Here is a 23,408-nt window from a genome sequence, read left to right as displayed (position 1 = left end):
TAAAAAGGCATATTTATTAGGACCAGCTTCTTTCAGATGAACAGTAGATGCAAGGCAACCTCCCATGGAATCTCACATCACAGCTCCAGGTTACAGCAGAAGCTCTACAGAGACACCGCATATACAGATCCCAAAAGATGGCCGCTGGAACGCACCGCTCAGCGTGCGCTCCACTCACCGGAAGTGACGTCAGACGTACGGAATAGAAACCGGAAATGCGTCAAGTTTTTTGGACAATTAGTAGTAGTAGTAGTAGTAGTTAATTGGACAATCCTGCCTTGTTTTCTGCTGAACTCCTTGTTCCTCCTATGAACTTCCTGATTTAAGCCATGTCTCTGCATGTCCTGTTTGCCAGATTATTGTGCCTTCTCCAGTATCTCGCTCTTGTCTCTCCTGCTGCCGTCCATATCTTTGCTACCGGCCTTTGGCTTGTTCCTTGACTATGATTCTGCCTCATCCCAACCTGCTATCACTGGTTACCGACCCCTGGCTTGTTTTACTGACTACGCTTCTGCTAGATCTCTACCTGCCATATCTGTTACTGGATCCTGGCTTGCTCACTTCCTTGTGGGGAGATCCTGAGAACTGCGACCTGGTACTAACACGCAGCAAAACCCATCTCCACCATCAGGAGCTCTGGTGAATACCAGTTAGTGCTTAGACCCCGCACCTAGGGTGAGCTTGCGTCATTTCCCAGGGTGACCTGCTTGTTTACCTATCCTGTTGGTTGGTCTGCTGCTATAGTTACTGGTCTCTGACCCTGAGCTCCGACCGTGACACAGACAGGGGCTGTGAAGGCACCCATTGCCGTTCCACTAAAGTTTTTGATACCATTCAATCATAACAGAAAACCACTTTTTAATGTTGATTTTTGTCATTTTACTTTGCTTTTCTATGATTAATCTCATGTAAAAAATTGTAAAGGAGAAGAAAGTGGTTTGAATTTTTAAGAGGAAATGCAGACCATGAGGAAAACCAATCAGTGAGACGTTGGTGCCATCCAAGAAACTGTGCAGTAAATCTCCAAGTGCAACCAAATTCATTAGGCTTTTCATGCTGCCTTAAGGAGGCATTAAATTACATTCTGGCATGATTCTGATCTATGATGCCATCCTCCCTGGGAAGTACAGAGGGTGGAGTTTGGAGCCGTGGGAACAGAATGATTACATTTTTTTCAGAATCACATTCTGGGCTATTCCTACAATCCCAGTAACAAAAGGCGTTTATTTGCCGGAACAGCCAGGTGCCCCAAGATAAAACCAGGTTGGCACTACTTGGCAGGTAATTTTTGACCCTTGAGTTTTGTGTTCAATGTTGAACTAAAGTTGAAAAATAAAAAACTGTCCCGCCTCGCACTGCTCTCTTTAATCCGACTGGTGGAGATCGGTGTTTCCAGCACTGTGGTCTACATGGGGACGTCTTGCACATCTGGTGGTCCTGCCCGCTATTGATGGGCTTCTGGTCTAGGGTTCTTGGTTTGCTGCTAACGTTAGTTCATATTACGGTCCGTAAGGATGCAAGAGTGGCCCTCCTGCATTGCCCAATTTCGGGTCTGTATAAGTCTCAGCACAAATTGGCATCCTACCTATTCATTTTGGCCAAACGTGCTATAGCTCTAGCTTGGAGAACCCCTTCGGTTGTCTTTCGGGGGGTGAAGACCCTGATGAATTCTATGCTGATCAATGAACAGATGTCTACCGTTCTTCAAGATTCTCATCCGAGATTCCTTAAGGTTTGGGAACCTTTGGATACGTTATTCCCTGCCATCCCTGCCTCCTACTAGCTATGGCCTCTTATAGTCGTTGCCTGTGCTGGCCCTGGATCCGTGATTTTTCTAGTCTTCCTTTCTTCCATGTTCTCTCCCTGAATTTTTCTTTCTTTCGATGTTCTTATACTTTCTTCTTTTTTTTTTTTTTTTTTCTTTTTTATCAGTTTGGGTTTATTTCCCATGTGTTCTGAGTTGATACTTCTCGGTAGGGATTTTTCCTCCTCTTTTTTTTTTTTTTTTTTTTTTCGGTAATGGATTGGATGGATTGCTGCTGCTACTGTTTGGTTCGGCTTTTTGCCATCCCTCCTTGGTGTCATTATTTGGCTAATACACCCTGCTTGTCACAAGTTGGCCTGCAGTTTCTTGTTTGTGTATTCTTACTTCCTTGCTGCAGCGCTGTTCCTGATCCCTTTCACATGTGTGTTTTTGTCTGTGCTCACCTATGGGCATCGTCTGCTGTTCACTGGGATTTATTTCCTTCCCTTCCATCACTTCCCGGCCCGCCTCCTTGTTTGCCTGCCTATATAAGACGTGCTCAGACTAGGCCACTTTGCCTGAGCAACTTCCTAGTTGTCTGAGCTCCTGTGTGTTGCTATTGCCTGTATCCTGCATTGACTACTTGTGTACCGATTCCGGCTTCGTTCTCTGACTGTGCTTGTTTTCCACCTGTCCTGACCTCGGCTAGTCCATCAGATTTCCGTTTGTCTCCTCCCATTGTACTCTGCTCCCGCGAGCGGTCTCCTCAGCTGGGCGTACCTGGGGGCCGTGACCTGGTCCCAGCTTGCTGCACGCCCATCCCCACCATCAGGGGCTCTGGTGAAGAAGCAGGCTGGGGCTTAGACTCCGCGCCCTGGGGAACCCCAAGTTGACGATCTACAAGGGCTCACTACCACAGGTGCTGACACTGCTGATTTGTATCTGCTTATGTATGCTATTGTTCCGCTCTGCCCCTTGCGTGGGCATATCATGTATTATAAAAACAAAAACTTCTTTAATAAAAATATTGAAATAGAAAAATAAACTGTGAACAGGCGGGCTCTTCATTGCAAAAGAGACAAGCAATGTCTCCTCTGCAATAAAATGCACCTCTCTGTTCGCTATCTCCTGTAGAGCGCGCACTGCCTGTGTGCCGGGATGACTGCGCTCTTGGACATCCACTGACCAGTCAAGGTGTTAAAAGACCAGCACCTAGAAGAAGCCAAGGGAGAGAATGCCGGCACTGGAGAGAGCTTTGGACCATTGGAACTAAGGTAGGTATTTTTGCATGCAGTTCCATTCTATTGGGAGCATACCTTTTACAGCTGCCATGCCACCTTGTTGGGACAATTTTGACCTCAATTAAAGAGGAACCTCAGTAGAACCTTTAGATATCAGGTTCCTGGAGTCTAGTGCTGTTTTCCCGCAGCCTGTTCTTATTGCTGCGAGTCCCTGGCACCACCATTTTGGATATGGGAGCAGGCTGTGACTTCCAGAGGAATTACAGCTGGGTCTCCATTACGCATGCGTGAGTTCACGTGGCACAGCTGGTCCTGTGGCATCCTGGGACATATGAAGTGAAAGGAATGCTTTGGAACCACTCTGCAAAAGAATTTCCCAAATGGTTTAAAAATAATCTCTACAACAAACGGTTTGACGCTTTGTAAATCGTGTATAGTATATCCTGTAAAGTGCAGCGCTTAAAAATATATATTCCCAAGTCTAATAATATAAAACTATATTAAAAATTAGTGACAGTTTGTGATAAAGTGTTTGATACAGGAGTTGATGGTGACTTCAAATTCCGGTGACGTGCCAAAAAATAGTAAAAATACGCACTCACCAGATGCGTATCTTTAAATACGCATATAATCAGTCTGACCAGAGGTCCCCCTCTCTGGATGGGATGGATGAGTTGGGCCATTTTCACAGACTCTCCTCCCTCTGGATGGTAAGCAGCTATAGAGACGTCTCCCTTGGTGTGTGTGGATGGAATCCAGGCAGAGGTCTCCTTAATGGATGGGTGGATGCTTGTCAGCTATCACTGGAACAGCTCCCTCCTCTGGGTTGGTACCACATGTGTTTTGGCTCCTGTATCCTCTAAAATGGGCTCTGGAAGTGAACGTTAGCTCACTGGGGAGCCAACCAAAGAACGGTCCGTAGTGTAGTAGTTTAAAAATGATTCAATTTATAAATCCACGTGGTATGAGAATAAAAGCAGTAAAGGTGCACAAAAACGGTATACTGACCATTCACAATTTAAAAGATGGCCGCCGGACCTATGTTAGGTGACGGCGACAAGACGTCACGGCGTAATGGCCCCAACGCGTTTCGTGCTGCAGCACTTCTTCGGAAAGGCCGGCTGTCATGCCAGTGCCATGCGTCATATCTATTTAAAGTGTAGATCATTAGATCGGTAATTGGCCGCCCGCGCATGCGCAGTACGCGCGCCATCTTGATAATGAATTCTCACCTAATCATCAGCCGGATTTCTTCACGTCCGTAACATTTGTCCACATTCATAGAAATCTGAATTTTGTATTTCCTTTCCTTGATTCTCAGCCCGAGGCTATAAAAAGTAACCTCAGAGTCTCTGTCCAGGTAGTGTTACTCCAAAAGAGGAAGTGACAATGATACTTTTTATAGCATTTTTAATTGATGTTTATACAAAGATAACACATTGTGTCCAAAATAAACCATTTCTGTGCCAGAATCCTATTGGCCGGGCAGTTAGGAGATGTTATGGAGTCTTGATTTGTGGCCGAAAATTCTCAAACACGATGAACCTTTAAATGTGTAGAGATGGCCGAGCAACTGGTGGTGTTTCTCTGTAAACATTTTGGCCACTCTGTGACCGTTGTATTTCCCTACTAGGGTCCAGTTAGCATCATGACGTCATTTTTACAACAGACTATGAGGTCATCACACTCACAGCAGTGACATCAACTGGAATCACATGGTATTGGGGTAATCAAGCTCCACTATATGTACATCACTGAGGGGGAACTTTTTTTTTTTGTGGCTGGTAGACCGCCCCCCCCCCCCCCAACCACCCCTCTTAGATTTGCCCTGTCATATTGCTTTGTGTATATGTATAAAGTTACAACACCGTCAAGCTAATAATGATTTAAAGTGGTTGTGAACCTCTATAATGAAAAATGAGCTAAGCATACTCCTCTACAGTGTGTACTTGTCTCAGTCCAAACCACTGAGTGTGATTTATGTCTCCTCTCTCGTTCTGCTTATGCCAACGGCTATCCCAGGAGATGCCCCTCCCCAGCACACAGCAGGTGATTGAAAGTCTCAGTTGTGCACAGGGGCGGATTGACCATTTGGGCTCCCGGCCACTGCCCGAGGGCCCGGGGTCAGTAAGGGGCCCCATGAGATACCCCTGGTACCTTTTTCATAGGCTTTTTTGAGTGTGGGTGAGGACACGGGCCCCATGATCCCCTGTTGCCCGGGGGGCCCCTTGAGTTGTCAGTCCGCCCCCGGTTGTGCATGTTTCCTGATGAGACTCTGTAGAGGGAGGGTGTGCGTCCTTTCCCTCCACTCAGGTCTCAGATTACACTCAGCTCTATGCTGCGCAGTGTGCGACATCAGATCCTCACCCCCTGCCTTCTGAAGTGCAGAAATGTTGCGTAAATTCTGCTCTTTGAAGGGTGGTAGAGGTGAGTGGGTCGCAGGTAAACAGGTACAACTTATGTAGGAAGATTTGTTGAGGCTGGGCACTTCCATGGGTATATGGAAGGGTTTACAGCCATTTTTAACAGTCATTCCACCAAACACTGGATTTTAAACTGTTTCTTAAAGCTCCAGAGTTCCAGTTGAATAAAAAAAATAAAAGACTGCAGCTACAAAAACTGAATTTTAAAATACAGCCACTTACCTGTCCCTCGGTCCCGCAGTGTCCTCACCACGGCTGGTTTCACCGGCCGTCTTCTCTCCGTGGTGCCAACATCCTTAGTGTGGGCACCCGGTTGTGACAGCTTGCGGGACAAAGCCTTAAGGCGGAGCTTCCCCTTGTGGGTGGAGCTCTTCTTTAACCTCTTGACGCCGAACACACGCAAATATGTGGCCTCTTGGCGTCTGGGCCTTGAGGCAGAGCGACCGCATATTAGTGTGCCATTGAAAAATACATATTTGGTGAGAGCGCGCGCCCTTTGGGTGCACAGCCAGTGTGCCGTGGTTGCTCTGGGGAAGACTGACCATTCGGACTCTTGGGCACTGCCCAAGGGCCCAGGGTCAGTAGGGGGCCCCATGAGATGCCCCTGGTACCTTTTCATAAGCTTTTGAGTGTGGGTGAGGACACGGGCCCCATGATCCCCTATTGCCGGGGGCCCCATGAGTTGTCAGTCCGCCCCTGCTCTGGGGGGGGGGTTAACTTTTCTACCCCCCAACTGACCAACTGCTACTTGTTTTCCTTATATACAGAACTAGAAAAATAAATTTCTCATAATGACCCCCCCCAGCGCCCTCAGCAGCCTCTTTTGGTGGCGCCCTCTGGGAGGTGCCTCCTCAATGTCAGTTGGCTGTGTGGATTCAGAGTCCCTGAGACAGTCCGGTGTTCACATCTTCCTTCATCACAAAGGATTTCCAGAGAGGATCTTTTTATTGTTCCAAAAATAACCGGAGGAACTTCACCGCCTAATCCAACCGCGTGTCATGTGAGCAGACAAAGTCTTCGGAAAGTTTGGCCGCGTCGGCAAGTCTCTGGTGGTGTGACACAAGGAAACTCTTCTGTAGACTCCGACCACATGGACAGGTCCTGCTGTTCATGGTGACCATGTTCTCATTTATCCCAGTCATGGTAGAGCTGGGAGGAGATAGTCCCATCCAGTAGGACTTCTAGAATGCTGAAGACTCATCCAAGTACCAGGGCCATCTTTAATGTGGGGCAAAAGGGGCAGCTGCCCCGCGTCCAATCATTGTTGCAGGGCCCAAAGTAGCTGAGCTGTCCCTTGAGCCCGCGCGGCTCACAAATAGTTGATAAATGGATTTGGCTGTCACTCAGGAGATGAGGGCAGAATTGAATGTTGGGGGCGCTGGTGATTGGTTGGGGGTAATGTCTGCAGCCTGTGTGGTGATTGGCCAGCTCAGTAAGGTAAACCTTGTCTGGGGAGAGCGCCTGCCAGTTCCAGGCACTCCTTCACCATGGCCAACAAGCCGCAGACCATCGGCCCGCTGAAGAACTTCTTCGCCAGGGGGTTCGACAGGGTGTGTCTGGTGTTCGCCTGACATCAGGAGGGCTCCTGTTTAATGATGGGGTTAGTATGGGGGAGGGGGTCCTATGTAATGCTGGGAGTTGTAATGATGGGTCTAGTATGGGGGAGGGGGTTATGTGTAATGATGGGGTAGTATGGGGGTGAGGGTCTTGTATAATGATGGGGTACTATGGGGGTGAGGGTCCTGTGTAATGATAGGGGTTGTAATGATGGGGGTAGTATGGGGTAGGGGGTCCTGTACAATGATGGGGGTTGTAATGATGAAGGTAGTATAGGGGAGGGGGTCCTGTGTAATGATGGGGGTAGTATGGGGGAGGGGGTCCTGTGTTCCAGTGTAATGATGGGGGTAGTATGGGGAGAGGGTCCTGTGTAATGATGGGGGCAGTATAGGGTGGAGGGGGTCCTGTGAAATCTGAGAGTGAAATTGCATGGGGGGGGGGAATAACTTTTAGAAGTGTTTAGTTTGACTGGTTTATTGATTTTTCTCTAGAACTTTTTTTTTTTTTTGTTTTTGTTATATTACTTCTCCCTCCCAACACAAATCCCCCCCCAAATCACCACTCCTAGCACACCTCCCCTTCAGTCTTGCACAGGTGTCCCGGCTCCTCCCCTTCAGTCTTGCACAGGTGTCCCGGCTCCTCCCCTTCAGTCTTGCACAGGTGTCCCGGCTCCTCCCCTTCAGTCTTGCACAGGTGTCCCGGCTCCTCCCCTTCAGTCTTGCACAGGTGTCCCGGCTCCTCCCCTTCAGTCTTGCACAGGTGTCCCGGCTCCTCCCCTTCAGTCTTGCACAGGTGTCCCGGCTCCTCCCCTTCAGTCTCGCACAGGTGTACCCTGTCCCTGGCCGCTGAGGAAGAAGCAGAAGCTTTGAAACGCGTTACGCCCCTCCTACCGTCCTCCCGGTGACATCACTTCCGGTCTGGTGCTATCTGCGTTCCAAGCTGGTTACCGCGGTGGATGGACGCTTCTGAATATTCCTGAGCTTTACCACGCTGAGACTACACCCCCATCCGGGATCAGACGGGTGATGAGGACGTGAACTCCATTTTCTTGTGAGTTGCTGATCGTTGTGTCTAATAAAATCGTTGTTTTTACTACTGCACTTAGTCTGCGCCCCGCGGTTCTCCTTTCATGCACCGTCCAGCTGCAGCAGCTTTCAGCCTCTCAAAGGGTTTTGGCAGGTCCACTGACACCAATGCTGGGGGTTTAATAGTGATTACTGACGGAGGTTATTATTCAGTCCACTGACACCAATGCTGGGGATTTGGTTGTTGTGACTGATATTACTGATGGAGGGTATTATTCAGTCCGGTGACACCAATGCTGGAGGATTAATTGTTGTCACTGATATTAATGATATGAAGTATCTGATGAAGTATTAATCAGTCCGCTGACACCAATCCTGGAGGTTTAATAGTGATTACTGACGGAGGTGGTTATTCAGTCCACTGACACCAATTCTGGGGGTTTAATTGTTGTCACTGATATTACTGATGGAGGGTATTAATCAGTCCGCTGACACCAATGCTGGAGGTTAAAGCAGAACTTCACCCTCCAGGGCGTGCTGCCTCCCATCCACCCCTCCTCTCCTCCGCTGCAGAATTTGGGGCTTTTTTTTTGGCCCTTTTTTATATATTTTTTTGTAAAACAAAATGCCTGGACCCCCCCCCCCCCCTCTAATAGGTGTATAAGTACAAATAGAAAATGCTTCATTTTCCCCCCAATCTATTCTGAGGGGTCTTGTTGGAGTGGCCCACCATACCTTGCTGTACAGAGCAGTGGGTGCTGATGTGGCAGGGAGGCTGAGCTCTGATCCATCCCATCTGGGTTTGCTGCAGAATTTCCCTGGGTTTCCCTGGGGCCACGCTGGGACACAAAAAGCTGAACCTTGAACCCCGGACAAACCTGTTCTCCTTCCAGCGTAGCCTTTTCCCTGTTTCTGCCTTGAGCCGTACATACTTCGGGGCTGATGTAGTAAAACATGTTCACTCTGCAAACTGAATTCTCACCTTTTTAGTCAATGAACTTCACCACTTTAGCCTCGGAATTTTTTTTTCTTTTTTTTTTTAAACAAAATCGTTCTAGGCATGAAGATTATTTAAACTCCCCAAACATTTTACATTTTCTGAAATCAGACACCCTGGAGAATAAAATAGAGGGAGTTGTCTTTTTTTTTTTTTTTTTTTTTTTTTAAACTACAGTTATTTTATGGCACACAAATGCAGCATATTTCCCATTATTTTGGTCAAATAAAAAAGATGAGGTAAAAAGCTACCCACAGGGGCGGACTGACCATTCGAGTACTTGGGCACTGCCCGGGGTCAGTAGGGGGCCCCATGAGATGCCCCTGGTACCTTTTTTCCTCCTCATAGGCTTTTTTGGGTGTGGGCGATGACACAGGGGCCCCATGATCCCCTATTGCCCGGGGGCCCCATGAGTTGTCAGTCCGCCCCTGGCTACCCAACATGTCAAGACTTGAAATTGTGTGCATCTGTGACACCCCAAGAAACTTCAGTACCCTATATTCAGGGGCGTCCCTAGGGTTGGTGTCACCCGGTGGGATAACACTCGGTGACATCCCCTCCGGCGATCCCCACAGAATGGATCGGATCTGCGGATTGAGTATAATGGATACATTATGCTCCCCAATTCGCAGATTCAACCCATTCTGCGGGGATGGTCGGCTTTTCTTTTCGTGTAGGTTGCATGCTGACAATCCTCGCAGGATGGATCTGCAACCTATACGGGTTGACACCGTCCCCCCCCCCCCCCCCCCTTCCCCCCTACACCAGAGTTCCCATTCGGGGCCCCCTTACATCAGAGTCCACCTTATGAGTCCCACTTTATATTATAGTCACCCCTTACATCAGGTCCCCCCGCAGAGCCCCCTTACGTCATAGTCTGCTTTAGGAGTCCGCCCTTATATCAGATGACCCATTAATGTCTCCCCTCACATTAGTGTCCCTATCAGGGGTTCCCATTAGGGGCCCCCTTACATCAGAGTCCACCATCAGAGCCTCTCTTTATATCAGTCTGTCTTAGGAGTCGCCCCTTATATCAGATGACCTATTAACGTCTCCCCTTACATAAGGGTCCCTATCAGAGTCCCCCCTTACATTCCCACTTACAGCAGAGTCCACCTTATGAGTCCCCCTTGGTGATGGAAGACTTGGATGCAGCTGCTCGACCATGGAAACCCATTCCATGAAGCTCTCTACGCACTGTTGTTGGGCTCATCTGAAGGCCACACCAAGTTTGGAGGTCTTTAGCTATTGACTCTGCAGACAGTTGGTGACTTCTGCGCACTGTGCGCTTCAGCATGCGCTGACCCCGCCCTGTCATGTGAGTGGCTGTTGTTCCCAGTGGCTTCCACTTTGTTATAATCCCACTAACAGTTGAGCGTGGAATATTTAGTAGCCAGGAAATGTCACGGATGGACTTATTGCACAGGTGACCACCTATCACGGGACCACGCTTGGAGTCACTGAGCTCCTGAGAGCGACCCATTCTTTCACCAATGTTTGTAGAAGCCGTCTGCATGCCTAGGGGCTTGATTGTATACACCTGTGTCCATGGAGGGGATTAGGACACCTGAATCACATGATATGGAGGGGATTGGAACACCTGAATCACATGATATGGAGGGGATTGGAACACCTGAACCACGTGATCTGGAGGGGATTGGGAACGCCTGAACCACGTGATCTGGAGGGGATTGGGAACGCCTGAACCACGTGATCTGGAGGGGATTGGGAACGCCTGAACCACGTGATCTGGAGGGGATTGGGAACGCCTGAACCACGTGATCTGGAGGGGATTGGGAACGCCTGAACCACGTGATCTGGAGGGGATTGGGAACGCCTGAACCACGTGATCTGGAGGGGATTGGGAACGCCTGAACCACGTGATCTGGAGGGGATTGGGAACGCCTGAACCACGTGATATGGAGGGGATTGGGAACGCCTGAATCACGTGATATGGAGGGCGGGCCCAATACTTGGGGCAATATAGTGTATTTCTACCACACGGGGACACAGTGCAGGATTTCTGGCAGTCTGAAGATGCTTTCCCGTCCTTGTCCATGCTTGCAGTAGCCAAAAGCAACCGGCTCACCGTGGCTACGGAATGTGTGTCAGGTCGGTGGTGAAAGCCCATGTTTTTGCTGGGGGAGCCGGAGATTCTTGCCAAGCTGTTGAAGAAAGCTCTTCCTTGTCACAGATGCAAATGAATTATTGATTTTGGAGAAAGGAAATGAGCTTTTGGTCAACACTGAGCGTATTGTACGTTGGAGGCACCTTGGCACGGAGCCCGGAATAAAATCTGCGCGTTCAAAACCTGTGTTGGAAGGGCGATAAAAGTCCTTTTTTAAAATTTTCTTACCACCCCGTATTCCGCTATTCCACACATATATCTCAATTTTTATAGGCAGCCCTTCGAGGAGCAACATTTTGAGATTTATTTTCCGGTATGAATCCCCTCCCCAGCCTTGCAGATGGATGCAGATATACTCGTTCTCCGCATTATTAATAGGTATGTGGAATTTTAATGACATGGGCCATTGAATTGGAGGTTTGCAGACAGCATACAAATGAGATCTTCATGTTTCTTTATAGGATGAGTGGACTTCTGAAAATGAGGAACACTCCCCACCTTGGTCTTTGCATCAGTAAACTACATGCATTTCAACATTCCCAACCTGAAATATTTGTGTGTAGCTTCATCGGTAACATATTGCAGCTCCAAGGACATTTGGCTGGTCTACTCCAAGATGAGAAGTAATACAGCCACATGGGGGGGCGCGGGGTTATGTACATTCATCGGCCACTTTATTAGGTCCACCTGCTCAATTGCTTGGTAACGCAAATTGCTAATCGGCCAATCACATGGCAGCAACTCAGTGCATTTGGGCATCTAAACGTGGTGAAGACGACTTGCTGACGTTCAAACTGAGCATCAGAATGGGGAAGAGAGGGGATTTAAGTGACTTTGAACGTAACATGGTTGTTGGTGCCAGATGGACGGCTCCGAGTGTTTTAAAAAAAATTCTCCTTTACAGGGTTTTCACACACAACCATCTATAGTGTTTACAGAGAATGGTCTTAAAAGGAGAAAATATCCAGTAAATGGCAGTTGTGTGGAGGAAAATGCCTTGTTGAAGTCAGAGGAAAATGAGCAGACTGGTTATAGATGATAAAAAGGCAACAGGAACTCAAACAACCCCTCATTTCAACCAAGATATGCAAAATACCGTCTCTGCACACACAAGATGTCAAACCTTGAAGCAGATGGGCTACAGCAGCAGAAGACCACACCAGGTGCCACTCCCGTCAGCTAAGAACTGGAAACAGAGGCTACAATTCGCTTAGGCTCACCAAAATTAGAAAGCAGAAGATTGGAAGAACGTTGCCTGGTCTGATGAGTCTGGATTTCAGCTGCAACATTCAAATGGTAGGGTCAGAAATTGGCGTAAACAACATGAAAGCATAGATCCATCCTGCCTTGTATCAATGGTTCAGGCTGGTGGTGGTGTCATGGTGTGGTGGATCCATCCTGCCTTGTATAACGGTTCAGGCTGGTGGTGTCATGGTGTGGTGGATCCATCCTGCCTTGTATAACGGTTCAGGCTGGTGGTGTCATGGTGTGGTGGATCCATCCTGCTTTGTATCAATGGTTCAGGCTGGTGGTGGTGGTGTCATGGTGTGGTGGATCCATCCTGCTTTGTATCAACGGTTCAGCCTGATGGTGATGGTGTCATGGTGTGGTGGATCCATCCTGCCTTGTATCAATGGTTCATGGATGTGCAGCCAACAAATCTGCTATCATGACAATATGGACCAAAATCTCTGAGCAATTTTTCCAACACCTTGTTGAATCTATGCCACCAAGAATGAAGGCAAAAGAAGGTCCAACTAGGACTAGCAAGGTGGACCTAATAAAGTGGCCGGTGTGTGTATGTGTCACAAGCTGACTTTTCAATTTTTGGTGAAATTGAGGTACAGCCATCAGATCGATTTTCTCTGACCCCTCAGAAGTGTCCCCCGTCCACAACTTTCCCCGCCATGCTTCCCTCCATGGGTTTCACAGTCCCACTTGTGGGCCTGGGGTCGGCATGGTGGATGGAGAGGAGGGTGACCAGTGAAGGTGTGTTTGTTGTTCTCCCCAAGCTGTACAGAACCCAGAGACGTATAACGTTACTTCCTCTTTAAGGTGAATTTGTGATCTGCAATCCATTATCTCCAATGGAGGGCAGATGAGATATCAGGGATATAAAGACCCCTGATGGCTGAATACAAAATCTATCACAAAGGCATTATTAAAGGGATTTTTTGTCCCCTATGAGATATAAGTAATTTTTTTGGAAAACAAATTGTCAAAAAATAACTTTACACCAAAGCACTTAACCCCCCCCCCCCCCAAAAAAAAAAATAGTTGAACCTGCTTCACGTAATGGGCATCCACATACAAAAACCCATTGGGGTGCCTACGTATGAAAATGTCACATATTGGCCTGCATGCTGGTGTGAGAGCAATAATTGTCTTCTCTTCTTGTTGGAAGCTCTTCCAATACATGGGGCAGCATCTGGATCATCAATAACAATGTTTCAATGGAGGTTGTGTTGGGTCGCTCCAATTTCTTCCCCTTCTGGCCTTCTAAGATGTAGACGGTGCTTAGGCAGGGCTGGTGGTGATTGATTTGTGTTGGACAAGGTTCCTCCTTGTCTTTGCTCTTTCCCTTGTAGGGAACATGTCCAATACATGGAGCAGCATGATATCTATGTATTTAGCTTGGGGCCCATCAAGGACAATGCTACTATAGAGTTTTTGTTGGTTTGCGCCAAATCCTTTTCCTTCTGGCCATTTAAAATGTGGATGGTGCTTAGGCTGGCCCAGTGGTGGTTGCTTTGTTTTGGAGAATTTTTCTCCTTGTCTCTGCTCTTCCAATACATGGGGCAGCATGGAGGCTATGTGTTTCACCTAGGGCCCACCAATAACAATGTTTCAATGAAGTTTGTGTTGGGTCGCTCCAATTTTCTTTCCCTTCTGGCCATGTAAGATGTAGACAGTGCTTAGGCAGGACCAGTGGTGGTTGCTTTGTGTCGGAGATTGTTCCTCCTTCTCTCTGCTCTTCTTGTAGGAAGCATGTCCAATACATGTGGCAGCATAATGGCCGCGGTTTTCCCTGGACCCACCAATGACAATGCTCCCATGGAGTGTTTGTTTCTCCAATTTCCTTTCCTTCTGGCCATTTTAGATGTAGACCGTGCTTAGGCAGGACCAGTGGTGGTTGCTTTGTGTTGGAGATTGTTCCTCTTTCTCTCTGCTCTTCTTGTAGGGAGCATGTCCAATACATGTGGCAGCATAGTGGCCATGTTTTTCCCTGGACCCACCAATGACAATGCTCCCATGGAGTTTGTGTTGCTCCAATTTCCTTCCCTTCTGGACATTTTATATGTAGTGCTTAGTCAGGACCAGTGGTGGTTTCTTTGTTTTGGAGAATGTGCCTCCTTGTATCTGCTATTCCTGTGGGAAGCTTGTCTAATACATGGGGCAGGATGGTGTCTGTGTTTTAGTTCAGGGCCCATTGAGGACAATGTTCCCATGAGGTTTGATTTGCTCCAATTCCCCCCCACAAATAACATACTAGCCGGTTAACTGGCCTATTTTCACCAAATTGCCCCTATCTTGTATATGAATATGGCGGGAACAATAAACACCGAGTCCCAGTGGGGTATGGGGACAGATGTAAATGGTTTAATGTACTTTGTAATGCTATATATAAAAAAAAAAAACTAGCATTAAATAAATGCTGAAAATATAAAACGCAATAAAAGAATCCGTCCCGAGACACAGCCAGGTATAGGATACCGAAATGATTTGGACATTTTCAGTAGAGGTCCCGCGCCGGGGAGGTCTGTGTTTATTGTCTCGGCGTTTCTTCTTGTAAAACGTTGAGCTAAGTGTGGGATTTTCCCAAAGTAAAAATAGACGCGAGACTACACCCAGACTTGATGGTAGTCGTTGCCAAGCTGTGTTTACCCTCCAGACAAAGATTACCGGCTGTTTATAGTCCACTTAAAGGTACTCTCCAGTTACCTAATACATTTTATGTGTACATAGAAACAAAAATAGTTTTTGGAATGTTTTTTCAGTTTCAGCTGTATTGTATTGTTACTATGCTATTTTTGACCTTCTAAAAAAACATGTAATACATGAAAATGTTTCTGTTGAGCACTATGTGTTCGCTAAGAGACTATACAGCCGATGCCGGCTCAAGGCTCACTTTTTTCTGATTTGAACCTGAAGGAAGAGTCATGGCTCCTTGTCCGGACTGGGATCTGTACCCACACCACTAGCAGTAGCAGATACGATCTACCTGTGGTCCTGAGGAAGACAAGCGTTCGAAACTCGTTGAGCCATTTCCTGTGAGTTTTGTCGTCTTTTAGCTAAGGGACTATACAGCAGCTGCCGGCTTCGAGGCTCACTTTGATTGGAACCTGGGCTTCTGATAAAGGAGGCGTCATGGCTCCTTGTCCGGACTGGGATCTGTACCCACACCACTAGCAGATACGATCTACCTGTGGTCCTGAGGAAGACAAGCGTTCGAAACTCGTTGAGCCATTTCTTGTGAATTGTCATCTTTTAGCCAAGGTTATATACAGCAGCTGCCGGCTTCGAGGCTCACTTTGTCTGATTGGAACCTGGGCATCTGATGGAGGCATCATGGCTCCTTGTCCGGACTGGGATCTGAACCCAAACCACTAGCAGTAGCAGATACTATCTACCTGTGGTCCTGAGGAAGACAAGCATTCGAAACTCGTTGAGCCATTTCCTGTGAATTGTCATCTTTTAGCTAAGGGACTATACAGCAGCTGCCGGCTTCGAGGCTCACTTTGTCTGATTGGAACCTGGGCTTCTGATGGAGGTGTCATGGCTCCTTGTCCAAACTGGGATCTGAACCCACACCAGTAGCAGATACTACCTACCTGTGCCCCTGAGGAAGACAAGCGTTCAAAACTCGTTGAGCCTTTTCCTGTGGATTTTGTCATCTTTTTAAAAAGAATGATGTATAATTTAAATATGAACCAAGTTATTGACCAATTATTTATTTCAGGTATTTATATAGCGCCAACAATTTACACAGCACTCTACATATATATTGTACATTCACATTAGTACCCACCCCCAAGGAGCTTACAATCTAAGGTCCCAGACTCATTCATACATACTAGGGTCAATTAACCTATCTTTGGAGTGTGGGAGGAAGCCCACGCAGGCACAGGGAGAACATGCAAACTCTAGGCAGGTGGTGCCATGGTTGGGATTTGAACCAACGACCCGAGTACTGCCAGGTGGAAGTGCTGACCACTCAGCCACTGTGCTTATATGGACATAAGATTGACTGATGAGTCGCTATACATGTTTATCTGTTATTAAAGTGTTTCTAAGTCCTTGTGCCCACGGGACGTTTTTACAGCGGCTGTTTCTGGCTTTTGGCGTTTTTGTTTTTTTTCTCTACAGCCAGTAAACCCCCCCCAGCATGTTATCCTGTGTCCATGCACACATAGACTGGAATCAACGTTTTTTTGGTGGGAAAGAAACCCTGGACTAGAGGATTTATAGAGGAGTTTTTTAGCTGTAAAAACGTTCTAATGCTGAAAAATGTAGCAAACCAGTGTTTTTGGACTTTTTTTGACCCCCCAATTTATTGTTCTGGTCAAAAAAAAACGTTTAAAACCGCAAACGCAGCTAAACTCTAATGCAAAAAAGCTGAAAAACTGACTTTACATAGCTAACGTTACCAGCATTATCAAAACGTCCCTTGTGCGTGAGGGCTTTTAGCTGTAAAAATGCTCTAACGCGGTAAAACGCAGCACACCGGCGGTTTTGGAGTTTTTTTTGACCAAAAAAAAACCTCTAAAAACCACAAGTCTGAGAAAACCGTGCTAATCATGGGAAAATGTGGCAAAATGATGCTATATGCTAATGCAAAAACGCTAAAAAAAGCTGAAAAACTCACATTTTTAACATGACTTTACATGGTCAAAAAGACTCATGCTGAAAAACGCAGCAAACTGGTGTTTTTTGTACTTTTTTTTTTCTTTTGTTTGAGCAAAAATTTTTTTTGTAAAAAAAAAAAATGCAAATGTAGAAAAATGCGGCCAAACGCTAATGCAAAAAATGCTAAAATCCGCTGAAAAGAATTTTTAACGTGACTTTACACAGCTAAGGCTACCAGCGTTATTTAATTGCCCCCCAGGGTGCATGAAGTTTTTTTTTTTACCCTTCATGCATTCTATGCATGAAAGTAGGAAACCTCTTGTGTGCAGCTTTCTCTCCCCCCCCCCCCCCCCAGTCTTCCCATTACTTACCTGAACCCGATCTAGATCCAATGATGTGCACAAGAGCAGCGTCTCTCCCGCCTCTCTCCTTCCTCAATGGTCCAGAGACAACACAAGTGCCCCCAAAGCAAGCGACATGCTATGGGGGCACTCAGCTGGGGGGAAGGAGCCAGGAGCGCTGGCGGAGGATGTGCGCAAGAGCAGCGTCTCTCCCATCTCTCTCCATCCTCATTGGCTCAGAGACCGCATTGGGAGCCATTGGAGCCTATGAGAATGGAGCAAGGTGCGAGGCTGGTCTGTCAACGGACTCACAGAACAGGGCTCTGGAGCTAGCCTGCATGAGTGCCCCCAGAGCAAGCGGCATGCTATGGGGGCACTCGGGGGGGGGGGGGGAGGAGCCAGGAGCGCCAGCGGAGGATGTGCACAAGAGCAGTGTCTCTCCAGCCTCTCTCCCTCCTCATTGGTTCAGAGACAGCAGGAGCCAATGGAACCAATGAGAATGGATCAGGGGGTGAGGCTGGGCTGTCAATGGACTCACAGAACAGGGCTCTGGAGCTAGCCTGCACGAGTGCCCCCAGAGCAAGAGGCATGCTATGGGGGCTTTCAGGAAGGGGGGGGGGAGCCAGGAGCGCTAGCGGAGGATGTGCACAAGAGCAGCGTCTCTCCCACCTCTCTCTTTCCTCATTGGCTCAGAGACAGCAGTGGGAGGCATTGGAGCCAGTGAGAATGTAGCAGGGGGCGAGGCTGGGCGGTCAACAGACTCACAGAACAGGGCTCTGGAGCTAGCCTGCATGAGTAAATAACATAAAAATCCTCCTGCGCTCTTATGGCAAATGGTGAATAAAGAAACTAAAAAGCAGCCAGCATCTGTCCCACACCAAATAAGGGCAATATGAATAGAATATAAAGTTGATGCAGCGCTAAAAAACTAAATGTAATATATAACCAGATAGTAAATGAGAATAATAATAACATGACCCAGGACCACCTAGGGATACACAGAAAAACAATAGCCCTTAATAGACTAGTAACAGTGGTTAAGTGGTTAGGTGCAGGATAAAGTGTCCATAGTTCATACAGAGGTGTAAGTGAATCACAGCACACTTCAAGGAACGTGACCCCGGGCAGTCTTGCTGCAGTGGCCTCTCACCTCCACTCCACGACCCTACAGGGCCATAAAGCGTAATGTAGATCACCACGGAATCCTCCAATTCAGGGACTCTTTAGATGAATGAATAACCAGGGACAGAATTCCTCCAGGCCAGTGGATGAATAGAAGGCACTCTCCTCCGATATCACAGCCGCTCATATGCCGTGGGAGCAGCGAGGTACAGGACGGCAGGCAGAGGAGAGTCGGGTCACACGCAGGGTCAATACCAGAGTTGTTAATCCAAAGGGAGATCCAAGAGAGAGGTCAGGATAGGAGAAGGCAGCAAGTCAAGGCAATCCGGGTCAGCAATCAGGCAGTACACACAGGAATCAGAGCAAGGGAACACAGGGAGACCTAACGGCCTGCCGTCCTGTACCTCGCTGCTCCCACGGCATATGAGCGGCTGTGATATCGGAGGAGAGTGCCTTCTATTCATCCACTGGCCTGGAGGAATTCTGTCCCTGGTTATTCATTCATCTAAAGAGTCCCTGAATTGGAGGATTCCGTGGTGATCTACATTACGCTTTATGGCTCTGTAGGGTCGTGGAGTGGAGGTGAGAGGCCACTGCAGCAAGACTGCCCGGGGTCACGTTCCTTGAAGTGTGCTGTGATTCACTTACACCTCTGTATGAACTATGGACACTTTATCCTGCACCTAACCACTTAACCACTGTTACTAGTCTATTAAGGGCTATTGTTTTTCTGTGTATCCCTAGGTGGTCCTGGGTCATGTTATTATTATTCTCATTTACTATCTGGTTATATATTACATTTAGTTTTTTAGCGCTGCATCAACTTTATATTCTAGCCTGCATGAGTGCCCCCAGAGCAAGCGGCATGCTATGGGGGCACTCAGCAGGGGGGGAGGACCCGAGAAGAGGAGGATTGGGGCTGCTTGGTGCAAAACCACCACAGAGAGCAGGTAAGTATATTATGTTTGTTGCTAAAGTTTTTTTTTTTTTTTTTTTTTTTCTCTGTGCTAGACAACAACTTTCTCCATACGTGTCCTTTAAAAGTCTGGGCCGCATGTGTTTTTCTAGTGTATTGAACTGAACCGGCTGCTGATGAAGACGGCCCTTCACACGGACGGAAGGATGGAAATGCCTGTGCGAATGAGGCCGGAGACTAAAATCTGCATGGAGTTGGCATCTCCTCCCTGTGCCTGCACTCCAAAGACTTGCTGGAAGGTTAATTGGCTTCTCCCTACATTGGCCCTAGTATGATAGTCTGAGTGTCCCCAAGATGGCTGCCTCGCCCTCTATCTACTCCCAACGGGAAGAAAAAAAAAAAAAAGAAGAATCATCCAAAAATAGGAGAATACTCTTTGGATACAATCCAGTTTGTATCACTTTTGTATCACTTTATAATTAATACTGTGCGCTATGTAAAGCGTAGACCCACCTGACCTGAAAGTCTTTCCAATAATTGGATTCATGAGGTTTTTTTTTTCTCCATTGTATTCCTCAGGTTCAGGGAGACTTCGACAAGGTGGAGTTCTATAGGATGTGCTGGACTCTGTGCGCCAAGAAGCATCTGGTCAGGGGTCCCCTGTGTATCAGTGAGGACAGCGCCTTCAAGGTGTGGTGCATCTTTAATTTCCTGTCCGATGACAAGTACCCGCTCACCATCGTTCCTGAAGAGGTGAGTGCCGCAGGCTGCCCCCGGGGGTGCTTACCGGGTTCATTTTATAAATAGCGCCATCATCAGGGTTGTTTCAGGAGTGCTGCTTTAATGCTTGAGGAAATAATTTCATTATTTGATGGGCCTCCACCATTTTTTCTTTAAGCTCCACCCCTTTGCTCCTGATCCTGACCTAACATGGTTGCAGAAATTCAAATCAGAGTGTTGTAAGAGGCAGTTCGGTTATGAGCTCCTGTTAGATCCTGTGTAACAGAACCGGACCCCGACTGCACTTGGGTACTTCCGTTATAATACCGCTTCCCTGTCCGAACATCGACCACGGACACCACCGCTGACCATACAAGACTAGACGACACCAGACTTGGAAGGAAACCAGGAAATAAATTCCTTTATTTTAACACAGGTACAAGATATATACATTCAAGGGAACAGCCCCGCTCCCTGCATAGTGACACAGGGCGGGGCAAATCACATCTTGCAACAAGAGACACATCAGCAGACACCCCCCCCCCCCCCCCCCCACCAAGCCAATACACAAACACATACATCCCATAATAGTTTGCTCCCAAGCAAGACACACAATAGAACAATGGGATGCAACCACATGGCATTAAACAATGAACAACCCCCCCACCCCAATATTAGGACAGATCACCCTGTACCCCTAACAGGCACAGGGTGACTTACACATAAGAGGGATATGGGGAGCTGAGATAGGGGTCTCCCCACCCCTCCGAAGTGAGCTGTGTTCCATGGGCCCCCCACCTAAAGTGACTCCTGTCACACCCTGCAGTCTGCTAATCGAAAGACTGAAGAGAAGGAAGAGGATGTTGTGGGTAGAAGAACTTCAGAGAGTCTTGTGAGGGACTCCTCTCTGCATCTTCTGCACCCTTCCCTCATAGGTTTTACCCAAGGCTGCTGTTAGAAACCATGGGGCCCCATACAGCCAACCTGACAGCTACCCCCCCCCCAAAAAAAAACCCAGTTTGCTATGCTTCAGTTATGAATGAACACAGCATACCAATCACTCATTGTGTTCATTCAGGAAAGGATGGGGCTGGTAAATGTGACATATTTATCGGACCCATCTCCCACTCTCCATCCTGAAGGATCCTATGGTGTGCTTGCAGCTGCGGTGGGAAGGAGAGGAGGGAAGCCACAGGGAGTAGGAGCACAGGGGGGCCTGGGCAGCAGGGGGAAAGGTATGGTGCACAGGGAGGGTGATGGGTGCAGCAGGGGGCAATTACTGGAACCGCTCCCCTGTATGGCTCTCTTTGCAGTAGCTGAAAGCCAGATTGGAACCGATCACCTATTGTGTTCATTCAGGAAAGGGGCTGGTAAATGTGATATAATTACCGGACCCTTCCCCCACTCTCCATCCTGAAGAATCCTATGATGTGCTTGCGGCTTCGGTGGGAAGGAGAGGAGGGAAGCCGAGGGGGAGTAGGCACACGGGGGCCTGGGCAGCAGGGGGAAAGGTAGGGTGCACAGGGAGGGTGATGGGGGGGCAATTACCGGAACCGCTTCCCTGTATGGCTTTCTCTGCAGCAGCTGAAAGAGGGGATCGGTTCCAGTTATTAGCCCCCGCCATGCCGAGTACCCCCCGCCCACATGTGGTTCTCCCAGCTGCCTGGGCCCCTTGCTGGTCTGGGCCCCGTGCAGGAAGGCTGATGGTACCTCCTTATCCACTGCTCTGGTTTTACCCATAAAGATGCAGAGTTGGTCATACGAGGCAACAAAAAATTATAACATTTACACAAAGAATACATTTTTCCTTTTGTGCGTCTCCTTGCCCCCTTTCCCCTTTCCAACTCAAGGCATTGGCCTCCAAATGTGGCCCTGGATCTATATGGTCACACAGTTCCATTCTCCTTATATATTTGAGGAAGGAGGAGCGCCTGGTGTCCGGAATAATGTGACCCTTGATGGGAAAACACAATCGCTTATTGAAAGTATAAAAACGTACAACTTGAACCAACGCACTTCGGGGGTATTGCCTCCCCCTTCTTTAGGGCTGAAATATGACCATAAAGGTGTACAATGAGTATCTGCAGTAGGTATGCTAAGTATAGGTATCTAGAAACGGGGTAAATCTAAATAAAAAAGGTGTATATATGATTGAGAAAGTGTAAGGATGATCAGATAAGAACTTTTAAAAAGAATATAGTCAACATGAAGATTTTGTATAGAAATACGACCAGAACATTTGCAAACCGCAGAATCCCAGCACACTGGGCAGATTCTAAACACCATAATTTTGCCATGAGGACTTGGTTTCCCTACGGGGAGCACAAAGATCAAATTCCTAACCCTGTCAGACCAGAAAGTGAGAAGGGCCCTTGCTCACCAATCACCGTAACGTCTTCCCCATCTAACTATTCCCAATCCACAACTATGTCCTCCATCCATTTTTCTGATCATCCCTATGGGGAACACACAGCTCAAATTCCTAACCCCGTCAGACCAGAAGATAAGGACTTCTCCTCACTAATCACCATAACTCCACTAGAAACAATCACCGACGGCCTGTATTCTCCCCCATCTAACCAATCCCAATGCACAACTATGTCCTTCACCTATTTTTTTGATCTTCCCTATGGGGAACACAAAGATCACATTCCTAACCCTGTCAGGACAGAAGGTGAGAAGGACCGCTGCACACCAATCACCATTACTCCATTAGAAACAATCACTGACGGCTCATCTTCTCCCTCATTATACCATTCCCAGTCCACAACCATGTCCTCTATCCATTTGTTAGATCTTCTTACAAGCTCCACCACAATCACGATACACCCTCCAAAACAACTCAAATGTCCCCCAGAAGAGATTGACATCCTATCTAGTTGTATAACGATGGACTTCAAAGCTAAGACCTTGGTCACAGCTGATCTTAACAGACTGACCAACTACTTGAGACACACAACCAACAATCTACGTAGACAGGAAAGTGATAAGGATCCCTCCACACCAATCACCGTAACTCTACTAAAAACCATCATTGACGGCCTGTCATCTCCCCCATCTAACCATTCCCAATCCACAACTATGTCCTCCATCCATTTTTATGACCTTCCCTATGGGGAACACAAAGATCAAATTCCTAACCCTGTCAGACCAGAAGATAAGGACTCTTCCTCACCAATCACTGTAACTCCACTAGAAACAATCACAACGACCTGTCTTCTCCCCTATCTAACCATTCCCAATCCACAACTATGTCCATCTATTTTTGTGATCTTCCCTGTGGGGAACACAAGGGTCAAATAACTAACCCTGTCAGACCAGAAAGTGAGGACCCCTGCACACCGATC

The 23,408-nt window shown here is 47.6% G+C and overlaps 1 protein-coding gene across 1 annotated transcript in view; it reads left to right on the top strand.

The window, feature by feature from the left end:
* The window catches only part of LOC149438148 (switch-associated protein 70-like), a 103,083-nt gene that overhangs the window by 5,637 nt on the left and 74,038 nt on the right, over positions 1-23,408 (top strand). The window contains exon 3 of the mRNA XM_089660197.1: positions 19,921-20,094. Coding sequence (XP_089516323.1) covers positions 19,921-20,094 — 174 coding nt within the window. The remainder of the gene's footprint in view (positions 1-19,920; positions 20,095-23,408) is intronic.

The sequence above is a fragment of the Staurois parvus genome, unplaced genomic scaffold (assembly GCF_062004578.1).
Source record: "Staurois parvus isolate SC_StPar_1 unplaced genomic scaffold, SC_StPar_1.0 ptg001212l, whole genome shotgun sequence".
NCBI classification, from domain to species: domain Eukaryota; kingdom Metazoa; phylum Chordata; class Amphibia; order Anura; family Ranidae; genus Staurois; species Staurois parvus.
This window is presented reverse-complemented; position numbering and strand designations above follow the sequence as displayed.